We start from the raw sequence: 17,770 nt of genomic DNA, 5'->3' as shown, positions 1-17,770 counted from the left end.
GGCGGCGGCGTCTTGGTGGCGCTCTATCCGCCGGCCGCCTCTCGATGGTCCCGGGGGGGAGGCGGGCGGCCAAGATGGCGGCGGCGGCTGTTTCGCTGGCGGGCGCCGCAACGAGCCCGAACCCGGAGCTGCCGGTGGCGGCCCCGGGGCTGGGCCGGGCCCCTGAGGAGGAGTTACCGGTGCTGGACCCGGCCGAGGTGCGGAACCGCCTGGAGCGAAGCGCCCGCCAGTTCCGTAACCGGCGGAAGGTGCTGATCCGAGGGCTCCCGGCCGACGTGAGCAACCAGGTGAGGGGAGAGCGGGGGATTGAGGGGCATGGGGGGGCTGAGGGGAGAGCGGGGGATTGAGGGGCATGGGGGGGCTGAGGGGAGAGCGGGGGATTGAGGGGCATGGGGGGGCTGAGGGGAGAGCGGGGGATTGAGGGGGAATGGGGGCTGAGGAAGAATGGGGGGGATTGAAGGGGAGTGGGGAGATTGAAGGGGAATGGGGACTGAGGAAGAATGGGGGGGATTGAAGGGGAATGGGGGGGCTGAGGGGAATGGGGGGATTGAGGGGGAATGGGGGTCTGAGGGGAATTTGGAGCCCCCCACGGATGGGGGTTGAGGCCTCGGGTAGGGCCCGGTTTTGTGGGGGGGTGTGTGAGGGTGAAGGCTGGGCCCGGTACCCAGGAAGATGGGCAGTCCCGGGTTGGGGGGGGTCCCCAAATTCCAGCGGTTCCTGCAGCTGCTCCTTGAGGCTCCTGGACCCCCCAGGGTCCAGGTTCTGTCGCCCCCAGTACCCCCCAAATCCCTCCCACCCCCGCCCCGTATTATCATTTCAAGAGCCCCCGTCGCCCTCTTCACCTGCTTTTTAAGTCTTCTCTCCTCATTAACAGACTTAATTATCGTCAAGGGGCAGAGGTCAGGAAATTAAATCATTTCGGGGAGGGCAAAGTCTTAAACCGGCGACTGGCAGCAGCAGCAAAACCAGCAGCACCGGCGCCTGCAGCAACTGGTTTGGGAGGCGTGTAACTGGGAGGAGCAGCAGCTTAAGGGACAAACACACCCCGGGGGTGACACTTTAGGGACACGGGAGGTGACATCGAGGTGACATTGGAGCCTAGGGGCAGGTTTTAGCTCACAATGAGCTTCCCCGGGGAACATTTTTGCTTCAAATCGATCCCATTTCCCTGCCTGAAGAGAAATATTTGTGGCTGCCGCCCCCGTAAGAACGAGAGGATCCGCTAGAGCGTCTCCCTGGAAGTCGGTGGTTCTTATTTTTATTTAAAACATCTCTGTTTATCCAGGAAATCCACGATCTGCTGAGCGACTACGAGCTCAAATATTGCTTTGTGGACAAATACAAAGGGACTGGTGAGTTCAGCTGCTCCGGCAGCGCCGAATCCGTCACCGGTGGCTTTTCTGCTGCCGGGGGGGTCTGTTGGGAAGATCAAAACCTCATTCTGTGAGTTTAGACCCCCCCGGGAGAGTTTTGATGTTTAAATCCCCCCACAGGAGAGTTTTTTTATGTTGCCACATGGGATTTAAATTGCTTTTTTGAGCCGCTTTTGGGGGTCTGTGCCTGCTGGTGTTACCCCCCCACCCCAAAAATTTTTCTCAGGGGTGGGAAAAGCTCCTCTGGCTGGGTCAGGGGAGGGGACCTGGGGACACCGTCTCTGGGATTTGGGGACAATCTCCATCCATGTTGGCACACGAGGCTTCACCGAGGACCTTCCTGATGACACGAGGGGGGTGAATTTCCCCCCAAATCGCCGCAGATTTAACCCCACAGCTTTGTGTTTTGGGGGTGTCGCGTGTGCTCCCCAACCTCCCCCTCCCCTCCCCGCAGCCTTCGTCACTTTGCTCAATGGGGAACAAGCGGAATCGGCCATCAAAAAATTCCACCGTACTAAACTCCGGGACAAAGAGATTTCGGTGCAGCTGCAGCCCCCGGACGCCCTCCTGTGCATCGCCAACCTCCCCCAGCTCTACACCCAGCACCAGTTTGAGGAACTGGTCCGGCCCTTCGGCAACTTGGAACGTTGTTTCCTGGTTTATAGCGAAAAAACGGGACATTCCAAAGGTTACGGCTTCGTCGAGTACATGAAAAAGGATTCGGCAGCTAGAGCGAAATCGGATTTACTGGGGAAGCAACTGGGGACGCGGACGCTTTACGTGCACTGGACGGACGGGAACCAGTTGACACCGGAGCTGCTCCAGTCTAAGTGTTTGTGTGTGGACAAGCTGCCCCACGGCTACGCCGACCTGGCCGAGCTGCGCCGCGTCTTCTCTGCCACCCACCCCCCTGTTTTTTGCCAGGTAAAGGGAGGATTTTAGGGGTGGAAGGAGGTTTTTTGGGACTGCGGGGTTTGTCAGGTGTCCCGGGCTGTCTCAGGGTCCTGGGAGTCTTGGGGGTCCCAGGAGTCCTGGTGGTCTTGAGGGTCTTGGAGATCCCAAAGGTCTCAGGGGCTCCAGGGGTCCTGGTGGCCTTGAGGGTCTCAAGGGGCTTGGTGGTCCCAGGGGTCCTGGGGGTCTCAGAGGTTCTGGGGGTGCCAAGGTCCTGGGGGTCTCAGGGGGCCGGAGGGTCTCAGGGGGTTCCGGGTGCCCTGGGGGGCTTGGAGGTTCCAGGGGTCCTGGTGGCCCTGGGGATCTTGAGGGTCCTGGGTGGTTCTAGAGGTTCTGGGGCTCCTGGTGGTCTTGGGGGTCTCAGCAGTTCCAGGGGTCCTAACATCCTGGAAGTCTTGAGGGTCCTGAGGGTCTCGGCTGTCCTGCAGGACTTGAGGGGTACTAAGGGTCTTGGGGTTCCTGGGGGTCTCAGGGGTCCTGGGTATCGCCAGTCCCGGTGGTCTTGAGGGTCTCGGGGTTCCCGAGGTCTCCAGGTCCTGGTGATCTTGAGGGTTTTGGGGTTCTTGGGGGTCTCAGGGGTCCTGGGCGTCTCAGGGGGTCGGGGGTGTCCCCTGGTCCTGGGGCTCTTTGAGGGTCTTAGGGTTCCCAGGGTCCCCTGGTCCTGGTGGTGTTGAGGGTTTTGGGGTTCCTGGGGGGTCTCGGGGTTCCTGGGGTCCCTGTGTCCCACTTTTCCCACGGTGTCACCCCGTTTGTCCCCCAGCTGGCGCAGGGGCAGGACGGGCAGCTGAAGGGGTTCGCGGTGCTGGAGTTCGAGTCGGCGGCGGCAGCCGAGGCGGTTCAGCGCGGCACGGACGGCTGGGGGCTGGCGGGGACGCATGTCCGTGTGTCCTTCTGCGCCCCCGGCCCCCCCGGCCGCAGCATGTTGGCCGCTCTCATCGCAGCGCAGGCGACGGTGAGATCGGCCGCGGCCTTCTTGCTCCTCTTTCCTCCCTTGCTCCTCTTTCCTCCTCTTCTCGCCTTCCTGCTGCGTTCCTCCTCCTCCTTCTTTCCTTCCTCCCTCTTTCCTTCCTCCTCCTCCTCCCCATTTGCCGTCACCGCAGTGACATTCCTGACACCCCATCAGCACAAGGCTTTGGCGAACCAGGACCTTCCCGGCACCCCAAATCCTGCTGCTTTGGGGCCACCTTTGCTGTGCTGTCCCCCGAGAACCCTCAGTACTGCCTCTTTTGCTTCTAACGCCCATTTTTTCCTTGGTTTTTGTGGTTTTCCAGGCGCTGAACCGCGGCAAAGGGCTCCTCCCCGACCCGACCCTCCTGCAGCTGCTGGGCAGCCTGAGCAGCCCCGCGGCCCTGCAGCTGCTGCTGCCCCCCCTGCTGCCCCCCGGCAAACAGGGTGAGCCCCAAAACCACGCGGGGGGGGGGGGCGTTTCTCACTGCTACCCAGTAATTTTTTACTTATCCGGTGGTTTTTTCCCCTGCCCAGGACTCCTTGGGGCCGCTCCCCCCGTCCCGCTGATGCCCACCCCGGCGCTTTCCACCGCGCTGCTGCAGCTGGCGCTGAACCACACGCAGGTACCGGGGGGAAACGGCACCAAACGGCACCGGCACCGGCGTCCCGGGGCCCTTTGTGCTCCTGTGTCCTGCACTGGGGACCCCCCAGACCTCAGGGGACCCCCCAAACTCACTGGGGACCCCCCAGATTTGCCACCGGGTCCCGTTTGCCGCTTTCTCCTCTTTCTTTTCCTGCCCCTTTCTCCCCCTTTTTCCTTTTGCCCCTTTCTCCCCCTTTTTTTTCCTTTTGCCCCTTTCCCCCCGCTTTTTTTTCTGCTCTTTTCATTTCCTCCTCTTTTATTTATTTTTCCTGCTCTCTTTTTTTGAGCAATTTCTCTGCTCTTCAGCCCAATTTTTTGCCACGATCTGGTGATCTCGGGGCGGGGGGGATGTTTGTTCCACCTCCAGCTGAACCAGCATTAAACCTGCTTGATTTTTGTTGCAGAAACCGGGGATTTTGGGCGATTCGCCACTGAGCTCCCTCCCCCACGGCCCCCGCGCTTTGGCCCCCGCGCAGCCCCCCAGCGCCGCCCCCCAACTCTCAGGTACCACCCGCACCCCCAAATCGGGCACACAGTCCCCCACATTGGGGAAAAACCCCCAAAATCCCCCCACACCGCGCACAGAGCCCCCCACATTGGGGGAAAAAAAAACCCAAAATCCCCCCCAGGCGGGTTGGGGAGACTGGGGGTTTATTTTTTTGGGGGGGTCGTTGCCGGTGCCATTTCTCTGCTTGTGTCCCCCCCCAGGTGGCCCCCTGCCGGGTGACATCGCGCAGGGACACGTCAAATCGGGCCCCGTCCCCCTGGCGCCGTTTTTGGGGGTCGAACGGGAGAATTCGGTGCTGGGGACGCAGGTGGCGCAGCTGCCCCCCACTGCCGGGACCCCCCCGGCTCTCACCGCCTTCCAAAAACCCAAAAAAGGGGAAAACGGAGCTGCTGCCCCCGGGGTAAGTTGTGTGTGTCCCCCACTTGGGTTAAGGTGTCATGTCCCGCCCCAGGATAAGGTCCCCTTGCTCTGGGGGGGACACAAGCCTGTTCCCCCTCGGGGGGGGGCTCTGTGCTGTCACCAAACACCCCCCCAATGTGCTTTTGGGGCTGTTTTTTTTGTTTGAGCCCCCCCAGGAACCACCCGACTCCCCCAAAATGTTCCTCCCACAGGTTTCACTCCTGGGGGAGCCCCCCAAAGATCTCAAGATCCCCCTCAACCCCTACCTGAACCTGCAGAGCCTCCTGCCCCCCCCCGCCAGCCTCCCAGGTGAGCCCCCCCTACGCCCCCCGCACCTCAAATCCACCCATTTGGGATCCATTTCTGCCTTTTTTTCAACAACTTTTGGCTCTTCTTTTCAGGCGCCCCCAAGAAGGGATTTAAGGTGAAATCCGGCGGTTTGGGAGGGGGCGCCCAGCCCCCCCTCAGCGAATCGCTCCTGCCCCCCCCCGGCGACGCCTTCACCTTCGACTACCAGCCGGTGGGTGGAAGATTTGGGGGGTTAAATGGTTTTTAGGGGGGGTAGATTTTTGGGGGATTAAATGGTTTTTAGGGGGGTAGATTTGGGGGGGGGTAAATGGTTTTTAGGGGGTTAAATAGTTTTTAAGGGGGTAGATTTTTGGGGGTTAGGGGTTTTTTTTTGGGGGGTAGATGATTTTTAGGCAGTTTTTAGGGCCCCCCCTCACCCCTTTTCTCCCCGGGGCAGGATTTGAGCTCCCGGATTTACCCCCCGCGCGACCCCCCCGGCCTCATCCTGGGAGGCTTCGGGCACAGCAGACACAAGGTAAACCCCCCCACGGGAAATTTGGGCCCCCCCCCCACACCTTGTTTAGGGGGGGTTCCCCATTTTTAACCCCCCCTTTCCCTTCCAGGGGTTGGAACGAGGGGGTTTGGGGCCCCCCCTGCCCCCTTTTTACTCAGGCTCCCCCAGTTCCTACTTCACCAGTGGCCTTCAAGCCGGGCTCAAGCAGAGTCACCTCAACAAGGTGAGACCCCCCCCAAAACTGAGGACCCCCCCGCATGCCCAGACACCCCCCCCATGCCAAAACCCCCCTTTTTTCCCCCCCCCAGGCCGTCGGGATCCCCCCCTCCAGCTCCACCGACGCCATCCTCGCCTTGGCCCCCCAAAACTCCCACGCGAAGGTAACAACCCCCCACCCAGTTTCACCCTGACCCCCCCCAAACCTCAAACTGACCCCCCCCAAACCTCAAACTGACCCCCCCCTTTATTTCTTTTCTGTTTTAGACCCCCCTGGGGGGGCAGAAACGAACCTTCTCCCACCTGCTGCCCTCCCCGGAGCCCAGTCCCGAGGGCTGTTACGTGGGGCAGCACTCACAGGGCCTGGGGGGCCACTACGCTGACTCCTACCTGAAGAGAAAAAGGATATTTTAGTGCCCCCCCCCGCCCCCAAAATCCCCCCGCCCCCTCCTGTAAAACTTGTACAAACGTGGGTTGAGGTTTTTTTAACGTTTAGGGGTTTTTTTGGATTGTTTTCGGAGGGTTTTAAAGTGACGGGAAAGGTTTGACACCCCCCATTCCCCCTGAGCTGTGTGTCCCCCCCCTTTTCCTGTGTCCCCCCCCCCAGAGCAGTAACTGGGAGCTGCGTGTGTGTGCGTGTCCCCCCCCAAAAACCACGCACTCCCCGCCTTAACCTGCTGCTGGGGGCGAGGAACTGGGGGGGTCCCTGGGGTGGGGGGGACAGGCCCCGGCCCCCCCTTATCAACATTTCACTCGGGGGGGGGGGCGTTTTGTGTTTTAATTTCGTGGTTTGTTGTTTGTTTGGTTTTTTTTTAATGACCGGAGCTTTTTTTAGGGTTGAAAGTCGCCTTTTTACTTTTGCCGCTTGTTTTTATTGCCTTTTTTTAAAAAAAACAAAGATTCTTCTCCTCTGGGCTGGGGGGGCTTCACCTCCCCCCCCCCGGCTGGGGGGAGCCCACCCCCCCAGCAGGCGCCTTTTTGGGGGGGTCCCTGCCCTCCCTCCTCCCTCGCTCTTGTTTTGGGGAGGTTTCCTGGGTTTGAGTTGTTTTCCTGGTTCTGTTGTCCATTCTGTCTGGTTTGCTGTACCGGGGGGGTCCGTGTGTGTCCCCCCCACCCCGCCGGGCCCCCCCTTCCAAAAAGTAAAGCTATATTTATATCGCCTCTCCCCGATTTTATTGTTTATTTCATTATCGCTCCCCCTAATGAGGCTGCTGCCCCTTAATTGGAGAGTGGGACCCCCCCAAATTCTGCCCTCTCCCCCCAGCAAGGGGTGGGGGGGTGTCTGGGTGTTGTGTCCCCCCCTATAGGGGCTCCCACCCTTCTGGGGTGATGTGCCCCCCCCTGCTTCATGTGTGGGATCCCCTCTGTGTGTTCCCCAATTTGGGGGTTCCCTTGTGCCCCCATTTAGGGGGCCCTTCCGCGTGCAAGAAGCCCCCCCCCCAGCCCATTAGGGGGGTCTCTCCTCGTGTAAGAAGCCCCCCACATTAGGGGGGTCCGTTCAAGCGCTGGGGGGCCCCTATTACCCCCCCCTCCCAAAGAAGGTTTAATGGGAGCGGGCGGGAGGGGCACTAGGACCAGCGCGTTTCCCTCTGGGGCTCCGTGCGCCGCCGGCGTCACGTGGCGGCGGTCACGTGGCGCCCGTCATGGCGGCCTCCATGGTGACGAGCGGCGGTGCCGTAACGCGGCGGTTGCTGCGGGGGGCGGCGCGGGGCCTGAGCGGCACCGGCACCGGGGGCGCCGCGGCCGAGCAGCCGGAGGCCGCCGTGTGGGTACCGGGGCGGCGGCGGGGCCTGGCAGCGGCGGCGGGGCCCGCCGCTGACTCCCGGTGTCCCGGTTCCGCCCCAGGGTGAACGTCGTGTTCGTGGACCGGGCGGGGCGGCACGTCCCGGTGCGGGGCCGCGTCGGGGACAACGTGCTGCAGCTGGCGCAGCGGCACGGGCTGGAGCTGGAGGGTCGGTACCGGCGCCGGGAGCGCGATCGGAACGGGGCTGCGGGGAGGGGGGCGAACCCGGACCGGGCGGGGGGGCCCGGTACCGAGGCGGGGCCCGGTACCGAGGGGGGGCCCGGTACCGAGGGGGTGCCCGGTACCGAGGGGGGGTCCCGGTGCCGAGGAGGGGCCCGGTACCGAGGGGGGGTCCCGGTACTGAGGGGGGGCCCGGTACCGAGGGGGGGTCCCGGTACTGAGTGGGGGCCCGGTGCCGAGGAGGGTTTCCCGGTGCCGAGGGGGGGGCCCGGTACCGAGGGGGGGCCCGGTACCGAGGGGGGGGTCCCGGTACCGAGGGGGGGGTCCCGGTACCGAGGGGGGGCCCGGTACCGAGGCGGGGGGTCCCGGTACTGAGAGGGGGCCCGGTGCCGAGGGGGGGGCCCGGTACCGAGGGGGGTTTCCCGGTACTGAGGGGGGGCCCGGTACCGAGGGGGTGCCCGGTACTGAGGGGGGGCCCGGTACCGAGGGGGTGCCCGGTACCGACGGGGGTTTCCCGGTGCCGAGGGGGGGGTCCCGGTACCGAGGGGGGGTCCCGGTACTGAGGGGGTGCCCGGTACCGAGGGGGGGCCCGGTACCGACGGGGGTGCCCGGTGCCCGGGGGGGTTTCCTGGTGCTGAGGAGGGTCCAGGGGAGTCCCGGTGCCTGGGGCGGGGGTCCTGGTGCCCGGGGGTTTCCTGGTACTGAAGGGGGGTCCCGGTGTTTGAGGGGGGGTCCCGGTGTCAGGTCCCGGTGCCTGGGGGGTTTCCCGGTGCTGAGGGGCTCCGGGGGGTTTCCCGGTGCCCGGGGGGGTTTCCCGGTGCTGAGGGGCTCCGGGGGGGTCCCGGTGCCTGGGGGGGTTTCCCGGTGCCCGGGGGGGTTTCCCGGTGCTGAGGGGCTCCGGGGGGGTCCCGGTGCCTGGGGGGGTTTCCCGGTGCCCGGGGGTTTTCCCGGTGCTGAGGGGCTCCGGGGGGGTCCCGCAGGCGCCTGCGAGGCCTCCCTGGCCTGCTCCACCTGCCACGTCTACGTCAGCGCCCCCCACCTGGACCGGCTCCCGGCCCCCGACGAGCGGTAACGGCCCCCCCGCCCCCCGCCGTGTGACCCACCGCGTGCCCCCCACAGCCTCTGGGGACCCCAGAGCCCCCTGATGCCCCCCCCGGGGACCATAGAACTGTCCCCCCAACCCCTGATCCCCCCTCCAGGACCCATGACCCCCCCAAGCACTGCAGCCCCCCCAGGGACCACAGCTCCCCCAGACCCCAACAGACCCCCCCAAACCAAACAGACCCCAACAGACCCCCCCAAAACAAACAGACCCCCCCAGACCCCAACAGACCCCCCCAGACCCCAACAGACCCCCCCAAACCCAACAGACCCCCCAGACCCCAACAGACCCCCCAAACCCAACAGACCCCCCCAGACCCCAACAGACCCCCCCAGACCCCAACAAACCCCCCAAACCCAACAGACTCCCCCAAACCCAACAGACCCCCCCAGACCCAAACAGACCCCCCCAAACCCAACAGACCCCCCCAGACCCCAACAGACCCCCCCAAACCCAACAGACCCCCCCCAAACCCAACAGACCCCCCCAGACCCCAACAGACCTCCCAAACCCAACAGCCCCCCCAGACCCAAACAGCCCCCCCAGACCCCAACAGACCCCCCCAAACCCAACAGACCCCCCTAGACCCCAACAGACCCCCCCAACCCAACAGACCCCCCCAGACCCAACAGACCCCCCCAAACCAAACAGACCCCCTCAGACCCCAACAGACCCCCCCAACCCAACAGACCCCCCCAGACCCCAACAGACCCCCCCAAACCCAACAGACCCCCCCAGACCCCAACAGACCCCCCCAAACCCAACAGACCCCCCCAGACCCCAACAGCCCCCCCAGACCCCAACAGACCCCCCCAAACCCAACAGACCCCCCAGACCCCCCAAACCCAACAGACCCCCCCAGACCCCAACAGACCCCCCCCAACCCAACAGACCCCCCAGACCCCCCAAACCCAACAGACCCCCCCAGACCCCAACAGACCCCCCCCAACCCAACAGACCCCCCAGACCCCCCAAACCCAACAGACCCCCCCAGACCCCAACAGACCCCCCCAAACCCAACAGACCCCCCCAGACCACAACAGACCCCCCCAACCCAACAGACCCCCCCAAACCCCAACAGCCCCCCCAGACCCCAACAGACCCCCCCAAACCCAACAGACCCCCCAGACCCCCCAAACCCAACAGACCCCCCCAGACCCCAACAGACCCCCCCCAACCCAACAGACCCCCCAGACCCCCCCAACCCAACAGACCCCCCCAGACCCCAACAGACCCCCCCAAACCCAACAGACCCCCCCAGACCACAACAGACCCCCCCAACCCAACAGACCCCCCCAAACCCCAACAGACCCCCAAACCCAACAGACCCCCCCAACCCAACAGACCCCCCCAGACCCAACAGACCCCCCCAGACCCCAACAGACCCCCCCAAACCCAACAGACCCCCCCAGACCCCAACAGACCCCCCCAAACCCAACAGACCCCCCCAGACCCCAACAGACCCCCCCAACGCAACAGACCCCCCCAGACCCCAACAGACCCCCCCAAACCCAACAGACCCCCCCAGACCACAACAGACCCCCCCAACACAACAGACCCCCCCAGACCCCAACAGACCCCCCAAACCCAACAGACCCCCCCAGACCCCAACAGACCCCCCCAAAACAAACAGACCCCCCCAGACCCCAACAGACCCCCCCAAACCCCAACAGACCCCCCCAACCCAACAGACCCCCCAGACCCCAACAGACCCCCCCCAAACCCAACAGACCCCCCAAACCCAACAGACCCCCCAAACCCAACAGACCCCCCCAAACCCAACAGACCCCCCAGACCCCAACAGACCCCCCAAACCCAACAGACCCCCCAGACCCCAACAGACCCCCCCAAACCCAACAGACCCCCCTAGACCCCCCCAGACCCCAACAGACCCCCCCAAACCCAACAGACCCCCCCAGACCCAACAGACCCCCCAGACCCCAACAGACCCCCCCAGACCACAACAGACCCCCCCAAACCCAACAGACCCCCCAAACCCAACAGACCCCCCCAACCCAACAGACCCCCCCAAACCCAACAGACCCCCCAGACCCCAACAGACCCCCCCCAAACCCAACAGACCCCCCCAGACCCCAACAGACCCCCCCAAACCCAACAGACCCCCCCAACCCAACAGACCCCCCCAAACCCAACAGACCCCCCCAGACCCCAACAGACCCCCCCAACCCAACAGACCCCCCCAGACCCCAACAGACCCCCCAAACCCAACAGACCCCCCCAGACCCAACAGACCCCCCCAGACCCCAACAGACCCCCCAAACCCAACAGACCCCCCCAGACCCCAACAGACCCCCCCAGACCCCAACAGATCCCCCCAAACCCAACAGACCCCCCAAACCCAACAGACCCCCCCAACCCAACAGACCCCCAGACCCCAACAGACCCCCCAAACCCAACAGATCCCCCCAAACCCAACAGACCCCCCAGACCCCAACAGACCCCCCCAGACCACAACAGACCCCCCCAAACCCAACAGATCCCCCCAAACCCAACAGACCCCCCCAACCCAACAGACCCCCCCAAACCCAACAGACCCCCCAGACCCCAACAGACCCCCCCAGACCCCAACAGACCCCCCCAACCCAACAGACCCCCCCAACCCAACAGACCCCCCAGACCCCAACAGACCCCCCCAAACCCCAACAGACCCCCCAAACCTCAACAGACCCCCCAAACCCAACAGACCCCCCAGACCCCAACAGACCCCCCCAAACCCAACAGACCCCCCCAACCCAACAGACCCCCCCAGACCCCAACAGACCCCCCAGACCCCAACAGACCCCCCCAGACCCCAACAGACCCCCCCAAACCCAACAAACCCCCCCAGACCCCAACAAACCCCCCCAACCCAACAGACCCCCCCAAACCCGTCCCGTCCCCCCCACCATCCCACCAGCACCCCGTGACCGTAACCTCCTCCACAGCCCCACGAGCCCCCCCCACGGCCCCTTGAGACCCCCGCCCGCCCCCCCCAGCCCTGAGGGACCCCCCCCATTGTTCTGCCCCCCCAGGGAGGAGGATTTGCTGGACCAGGCGCCGCTGCTGCAGGAGAATTCGCGCCTGGGCTGCCAGATCCTGCTGAGCCCCGAGCTGGAGGGGGCCCAGTTCGCCCTCCCCCGCGTCACCCGCAACTTCTACGTGGACGGACACGTCCCTAAACCCCACTGACCCCCCCCCCGAAACGATGAGACCCCCCCAGCAGGATACACCCTGCTCCAAGCACGACGCGGCCCCCCCCGAGCAGCGCGCAGCCCCGCGGGGCAGTGGGACCCCCAAAAAAGGATGGGACCCCCCAAAAAGGATGAGACCCCCCCCAGAAGGCTGAGACCCCCCCCAGCAGGATGAGACCCCCCCAAAAAAGGATGAGACCCCCCCAAAAAGGATGAGACCCCCCCCAAAAAGGATGAGTCCCCGCCCAGCAGGATGAGACCCCCCCCAAAAAGGATGAGACCCCCCCAAAAAGGATGAGACCCCCCCCAAAAAGGATGAGACCCCCCCCCAAAAGGATGAGACCCCCCCAGCAGGATGAGATTCCCCCCGAGAAGGATGACTCCCCTAAAAAAGACAAGGACCCCCCCCAAAAAGGATGAGACCCCGCCCAGCAGGATGAGACCCCCCCAAAAAAGGATGAGACCCCCCCCAAAAAGGATGAGACCCCGCCCAGCAGGATGAGACCCCCCAAAAAGGATGAGACCCCCCCCAAAAGGATGAGACACCCCCCCAGCAGGATGAGACCCCCCCAAAAAGGATGAGACCCCCCCCAAAAGGATGAGACCCCCCCAAAAAGGATGAGACCCCCCCAAGCAGGAGATGACGCTGCGGGCCGGTGACAGTGACAGCAGCACCGAGGGGGGGCCGCACACGCAGAGTGGGGGGCTCTGTGCCCCCCCAGGGGCTCCGGATTTGGGATAACGAGCGTTGCAGCTCGTTAATATTATAATAAAATTTATCGGAGTGGTGCTGGGGGCTTCCTGTCCTTGGGGGGGGGGGAGTCCAGGGGGATTGTGCCCCATCCTGGGGGGGGGTCCTGCTCTACTCTGGGGGGGTCTTGCCCCATCCTGGGGGGGTCCCAGCCCCTCTCGGGGGTCCCAGCCCCTCCCTGGGGTCCCAGCCCCACCTGGGGTCTCAGCCCCTCCCTGGGGGTCCCAGCCCCGCCCGGGGGTCCCAGCCCCTCCCTGGGGTCCCAGCCCCACCCTGGGGGTCCCAGCCCCTCCCTGGGGTTCCAGCCCCACCTGGGGGTCCCAGCCCCGCCCGGGGGTCCCAGCCCCACCCTGGGGGTCTCAGCCCCTCCCGGGGGTCCCAGCCCCTCCCTGGGGTTCCAGCCCCACCTGGGGGTCCCAGCCCCACCCGGGGGTCCCAGCCCCTCCCTGGGGGTCCCAGCCCCGCCCGGGGGTCCCAGCCCCTCCCTGGGGGTCCCAGCCCCTCCCTGGGGTTCCAGCCCCACCTGGGGGTCCCAGCCCCACCCTGGGGGTCCCAGCCCCGCCCGGGGGGTCTCAGCCCCGCCTGGGGGTCTCAGCCCCACCCGGGGGTCCCAGCCCCACCCGGGGGTCCCAGCCCCTCCCTGGGGGTCCCAGCCCCGCCCGGGGGTCCCAGCCCCACCCTGGGGGTCTCAGCCCCTCCCGGGGGTCCCAGCCCCTCCCTGGGGGTCCCAGCCCCGCCCGGGGGTCCCAGCCCCACCCTGGGGTCCCAGCCCCTCCCGGGGGTCCCAGCCCCACCTGGGGGTCCCAGCCCCGCCCGGGGGTCCCAGCCCCACCCTGGGGGTCCCAGCCCCGCCCGGGGGTCCCGCCCGCCGGTCCCGCCCCGCGCAGCTGCCGCGGCTTTAGGGCCCCGGAGGCCGCTGGGCGCCGCTGGGGATGGCGGAGCCGCTGTTCCTGGACGGGCAGCCCCCCGACTTCTCGCTGCTCCGGCGGCTGCTCTGCCTGGAGCCCGAGCTCGGGCCCCCGCTCCTGCCGCCCCCCAGCCCCGGCGGGGGCCACGCCGGCCCCGGCCGCCCCCGCAGGTGGGAACCGGGGGAACGGGGAGAAACGGGGATGGGGATGGGGATGGTCCCACCGGGGAGAAACGGGACCGGGGATCGTCCCACCGGGGGGAACCGGGAGAAACGGGGCCGGGGATGGTCCGAACGGGGGGAACGGGAGAAACGGGGGGAACGGGGCCAGGGATGGTCCCAGCGGGGGAACCGGGAGAAACGGGACCGGAGATCGTCCCACCGGGGGGAACGGAGCCGGGGATGGTCCCACCGGGGAGAACGGGGAGAAACGGGACCGGGGATCGTCCCACCGGGGGGAACCGGGAGAAACGGGGCCGGGGATGGTCCGGACGGGGAGAAACGGGGGGAACGGGAGAAACGGGGCCGGGGATGGTCCGAACGGGGGGAACGGGAGAAACGGGGGGAACGGGGCTGGGGATGGGGATGGTCCCACCGGGGAGAAACGGGACCGGGGATCGTCCCACCGGGGGGAACCGGGAGAAACGGGGCCGGGGATGGTCCGAACCGGGAGAAACGGGGGAAACGGGGCCGGGGATGGACCGAACCGGGAGAAACGGGGGGAACGGGGCCAGGGATGGTCCCAGCGGGGGAACCGGGAGAAACAGGACCGGGGATCGTCCCACTGGGGGGAACGGAGCCGGGGATGGTCCCACCGGGGAGAACGGGGAGAAACGGGACCGGGGATCGTCCCAGCGGGGGGAACCGGGAGAAACGGGGCCGGGGATGGTCCGGACGGGGAGAACCGGGAGCGGGGATGGTCCGAACCGGGGGGAACCGGGAGCGGGGATGGTCTGATCGGGGGGAACTGGTAGAAACGGGCCCGGGTTTGGTCCCGCCGGGGGGAACCGGGACCAAGGGTGGTCCGAACGGGGGGAGCGGGGCCGGGGATGGCCCGAGCGGGGGAACCGGGCCCGGGTTCGGTCCCCGCGGGGGGAACTGGGAGGAGCGGGGCCGGGCCGGTCCCGCCGGGCCCGGCTCATCCGGGGGGGTTCCCCCTTTCCCGCCCCGTTCCCTCACAGCCCCCGCAGGACGGGGCTCCCGGCGCCCCCCCCGGCCCCGCCGAGCCCCCCGGGCCCCCCCGGGGAGGGTCTCGCGTTCCTGCAGGAGACGGTGCAGCTGCTGGACCCCCCCGAGCCGCCCCCGGCGCCTCCCGCTGCCCCCCCGGAGCAGCCCCGGCTCCCCCCGGCCCCCCCCGGCGGCCCCGACACCCTCAGCATCATCAGCCTCCAGTGCCGGCACCTGGCGGGGGGCACCGGCACCGGGGACGGGAGCGGGAGCGGCTCCATTAACGGCACCGGGAACGGGACCAGGAACGGGAACGGCTCCATTAACGGGAACGGCACCGGGAACGGGAGCAGCTCCATTAATGGGAACGGGAACGGGACCGGTAATGGGAACGACACCGGGAACGGCTCCATTAACGGGAACGGCACCGGGAACGGGAACGGCACCGGGAACGGGAACGACACCGGGAACGGCTCCATTAATGGGAACGGCACCGGGAACGGGAGCGGCTCCATTAACGGGACCGGGAACGGCACCGGGAACGGGAACGGCACCGGGAATGGCTCTATTAATGGGAACGGGACCGGTAATGGGAACGGCACCGGGAACGGGAATGGGAACGGCACCAGGAGCGGCTCCATTAACGGGACCGGTAATGGGTATGGCACCGGGAACGACACCGGGAACGGGAACGACACCGGGAGCAGCTCCATGAACGGGACCGGCACCGGGAGCAGCTCCGGCACCGGGCGGCGGCGCAAACAGGCGACCCCCCAGCGCGGGGCCGAACCCCGGGACCCCTTTTTCCGGGGGGTGACCGTCCGCATGCGCCTGGGCCCCCCCGGCGGCAGCGCCGAAGGCTTCAGCCTCCTCATCACCGCCCGCGGCCGCAGGTACCGCGCGCCGGCCGTCTGTCTGTCCGGCTGCAGCTTTGGGCTGGGGGATGCACTGTCCGTCTGTCCGGCTGCAGCTTTGGGCTGGGGGATGCACTGTCCGTCTGTCCGGCTGCAGCTTTGGGCTGGGGGATGCACTGTCCGTCTGTCCGGCTGCAGCTTTGGGCTGGGGGATGCACTGTCCGTCTGTCCGGCTGCAGCTTTGGGCTGGGGGATGCACTGTCCGTCTGTCCGGCTGCAGCTTTGGGCTGGGGGATGCACTGTCCGTCTGTCCGGCTGCAGCTTTGGGCTGGGGGATGCACTGTCCGTCTGTCCGGCTGCAGCTTTGGGCTGGGGGATGCACTGTCCGTCTGTCCGGCTGCAGCTTTGGGCTGGGGGATGCACTGTCCGTCTGTCCGGCTGCAGCTTTGGGCTGGGGGATGCACTGTCCGTCTGTCCGGCTGCAGCTTTGGGCTGGGGGATGCACTGTCCATCTGTCCGGCTGCAGCTTTGGGCTGGGGGATGCACTGTCCATCTGTCCGGCTGCAGCTGTGGGATGTACTGTCCGTCTGTCCGGCTGCAGCTGTGGGCTGGGGGATGTACTGTCCGTCTGTCCGGCTGCAGCTTTGGGCTGGGGGATGTACTGTCCGTCTGTCCGGCTGCAGCTTTGGGCTGGGGGATGTACTGTCCGTCTGTCCGGCTGCAGCTTTGGGCTGGGGGATGTACTGTCCGTCTGTCCGGCTGCAGCTTTGGGCTGGGGGATGTACTGTCTGTCTGTCCGGCTGCAGCTGTGGGATGCACCGTCCATCTGTCCGGCTGCACCTTTGGGCCGTGGGATGCACCGTCCGTCTGTCCGGATGCACTTTTGGGCATAGGATGCACCGTCCGTCTGTCTGGATGCTCTTCTGCCCCCCCCCTGGACCTCGGGACTGAGCGTCCGTCTGTCCGGCTGCACCCCTGGGCTGCTCTGCCCATCTGAAGGCACCTCTGGAACTGGGGCCATATTGTCCGTCTGTCCGGCTGCACCCCTGGGCACCCCTGGACCCCGGGCTGCTCTGTCTGTCTGTCCGGCTGCACCTTCCCCACCAGGCAAGCCCCCCCCGGCTGTGGCCCCTGGGGGGGGACCCAGAAGCCCAGAGGGGGGTCCCCCATTCCAGGGGTGTTCCCATCCGGGGGGGGGGTCCCATTCAAAGGGGGGGGTCCCCGTTCCATGGGGGTCCCCTCCTTGCCCCTGACCCCCCTTTTCCCGCAGGGAGCCCGGCCGGAGCTGGGGGTGCAGCCCCCCCCCCGGGGTGGGCAGCAGCTCGGAGGACGACGCTCCCCTGGCCCAGGGTAAGGCCGGGGGGGCCGGGGGGGTCTGTCCCCAACACGGGGACCCCCAGACATGGACCCCTCCCGGACAGAACGGGGACCCCCAGGGCGGGACGGGAACCCCCCCCCCAACACAGGGACCCCCAGGGAGGAGCAGGGACCCCCCAGGACAGAACAGGGACCCCCAGGACAGAACAGGGACCCCCCAACACAGGGACCCCCAGGGATGAGCAGGGACCCCCCCAGGACAGAACAGGGACCCCCCAACACAGGGACCCCCAGGGATGAGCAGGGACCCCCCCAGGACAGAACGGGGACCCCCAGGACAGAACAGGGACCCCCCAACACAGGGACCCCCAGGACAGAACAGGGACCCCCCAACACAGGGACCCCCAGGGAGGAGCAGGGACCCCCCCCAGGACAGAACGGGGACCCCCAGGGAGGGACAGGAGCCCCCCCCCCAACACAGGGACCCCCAGGGAGGGACAGGAGCCCCCCCACCCAGGACAGGGACCCCCAGGACAGAATAGGGACCCCCACAACACAGGGACCCCCAGGGAGGAGCAGGGACCCCCCAGGACAGAACAGGGACCCCCAGGGCGGGACAGGGACCCCCCCAACACAGCCCGGGCCCCCCCCAGGCCGGGCCCCCCCGCTGTGTGTGGG

General features: G+C 66.6%; 2 protein-coding genes across 2 annotated transcripts; both read left to right on the top strand.

The window, feature by feature from the left end:
• Window positions 1-55: 55 nt before the first annotated feature.
• On the top strand, window positions 56-6,995 carry RAVER1 (ribonucleoprotein, PTB binding 1). Its single transcript, XM_065654986.1, has 14 exons — window positions 56-287; window positions 1,286-1,352; window positions 1,828-2,297; window positions 3,085-3,276; window positions 3,596-3,716; window positions 3,807-3,895; window positions 4,320-4,419; window positions 4,624-4,823; window positions 5,035-5,131; window positions 5,224-5,342; window positions 5,568-5,645; window positions 5,734-5,847; window positions 5,933-6,004; window positions 6,108-6,995. The coding sequence occupies exons 1-14, from the start codon at window positions 75-77 to the stop codon at window positions 6,252-6,254; spliced, it is 2,079 nt and encodes a 692-aa protein (XP_065511058.1). The 5' UTR covers window positions 56-74; the 3' UTR covers window positions 6,255-6,995.
• Window positions 6,996-7,470: 475 nt separating this feature from the next.
• On the top strand, window positions 7,471-12,355 carry FDX2 (ferredoxin 2). Its single transcript, XM_065655032.1, has 4 exons — window positions 7,471-7,605; window positions 7,686-7,792; window positions 8,784-8,871; window positions 11,938-12,355. The coding sequence occupies exons 1-4, from the start codon at window positions 7,484-7,486 to the stop codon at window positions 12,092-12,094; spliced, it is 474 nt and encodes a 157-aa protein (XP_065511104.1). The 5' UTR covers window positions 7,471-7,483; the 3' UTR covers window positions 12,095-12,355.
• Window positions 12,356-17,770: the final 5,415 nt, after the last annotated feature.

The sequence above is a fragment of the Caloenas nicobarica genome, chromosome 36 (genome assembly GCF_036013445.1).
Source record: "Caloenas nicobarica isolate bCalNic1 chromosome 36, bCalNic1.hap1, whole genome shotgun sequence".
NCBI lineage: Eukaryota > Metazoa > Chordata > Aves > Columbiformes > Columbidae > Caloenas > Caloenas nicobarica.
The sequence above is the reverse complement of the archived record's forward strand: the minus strand, read 5'-3'. Positions and strand labels throughout refer to the sequence as shown.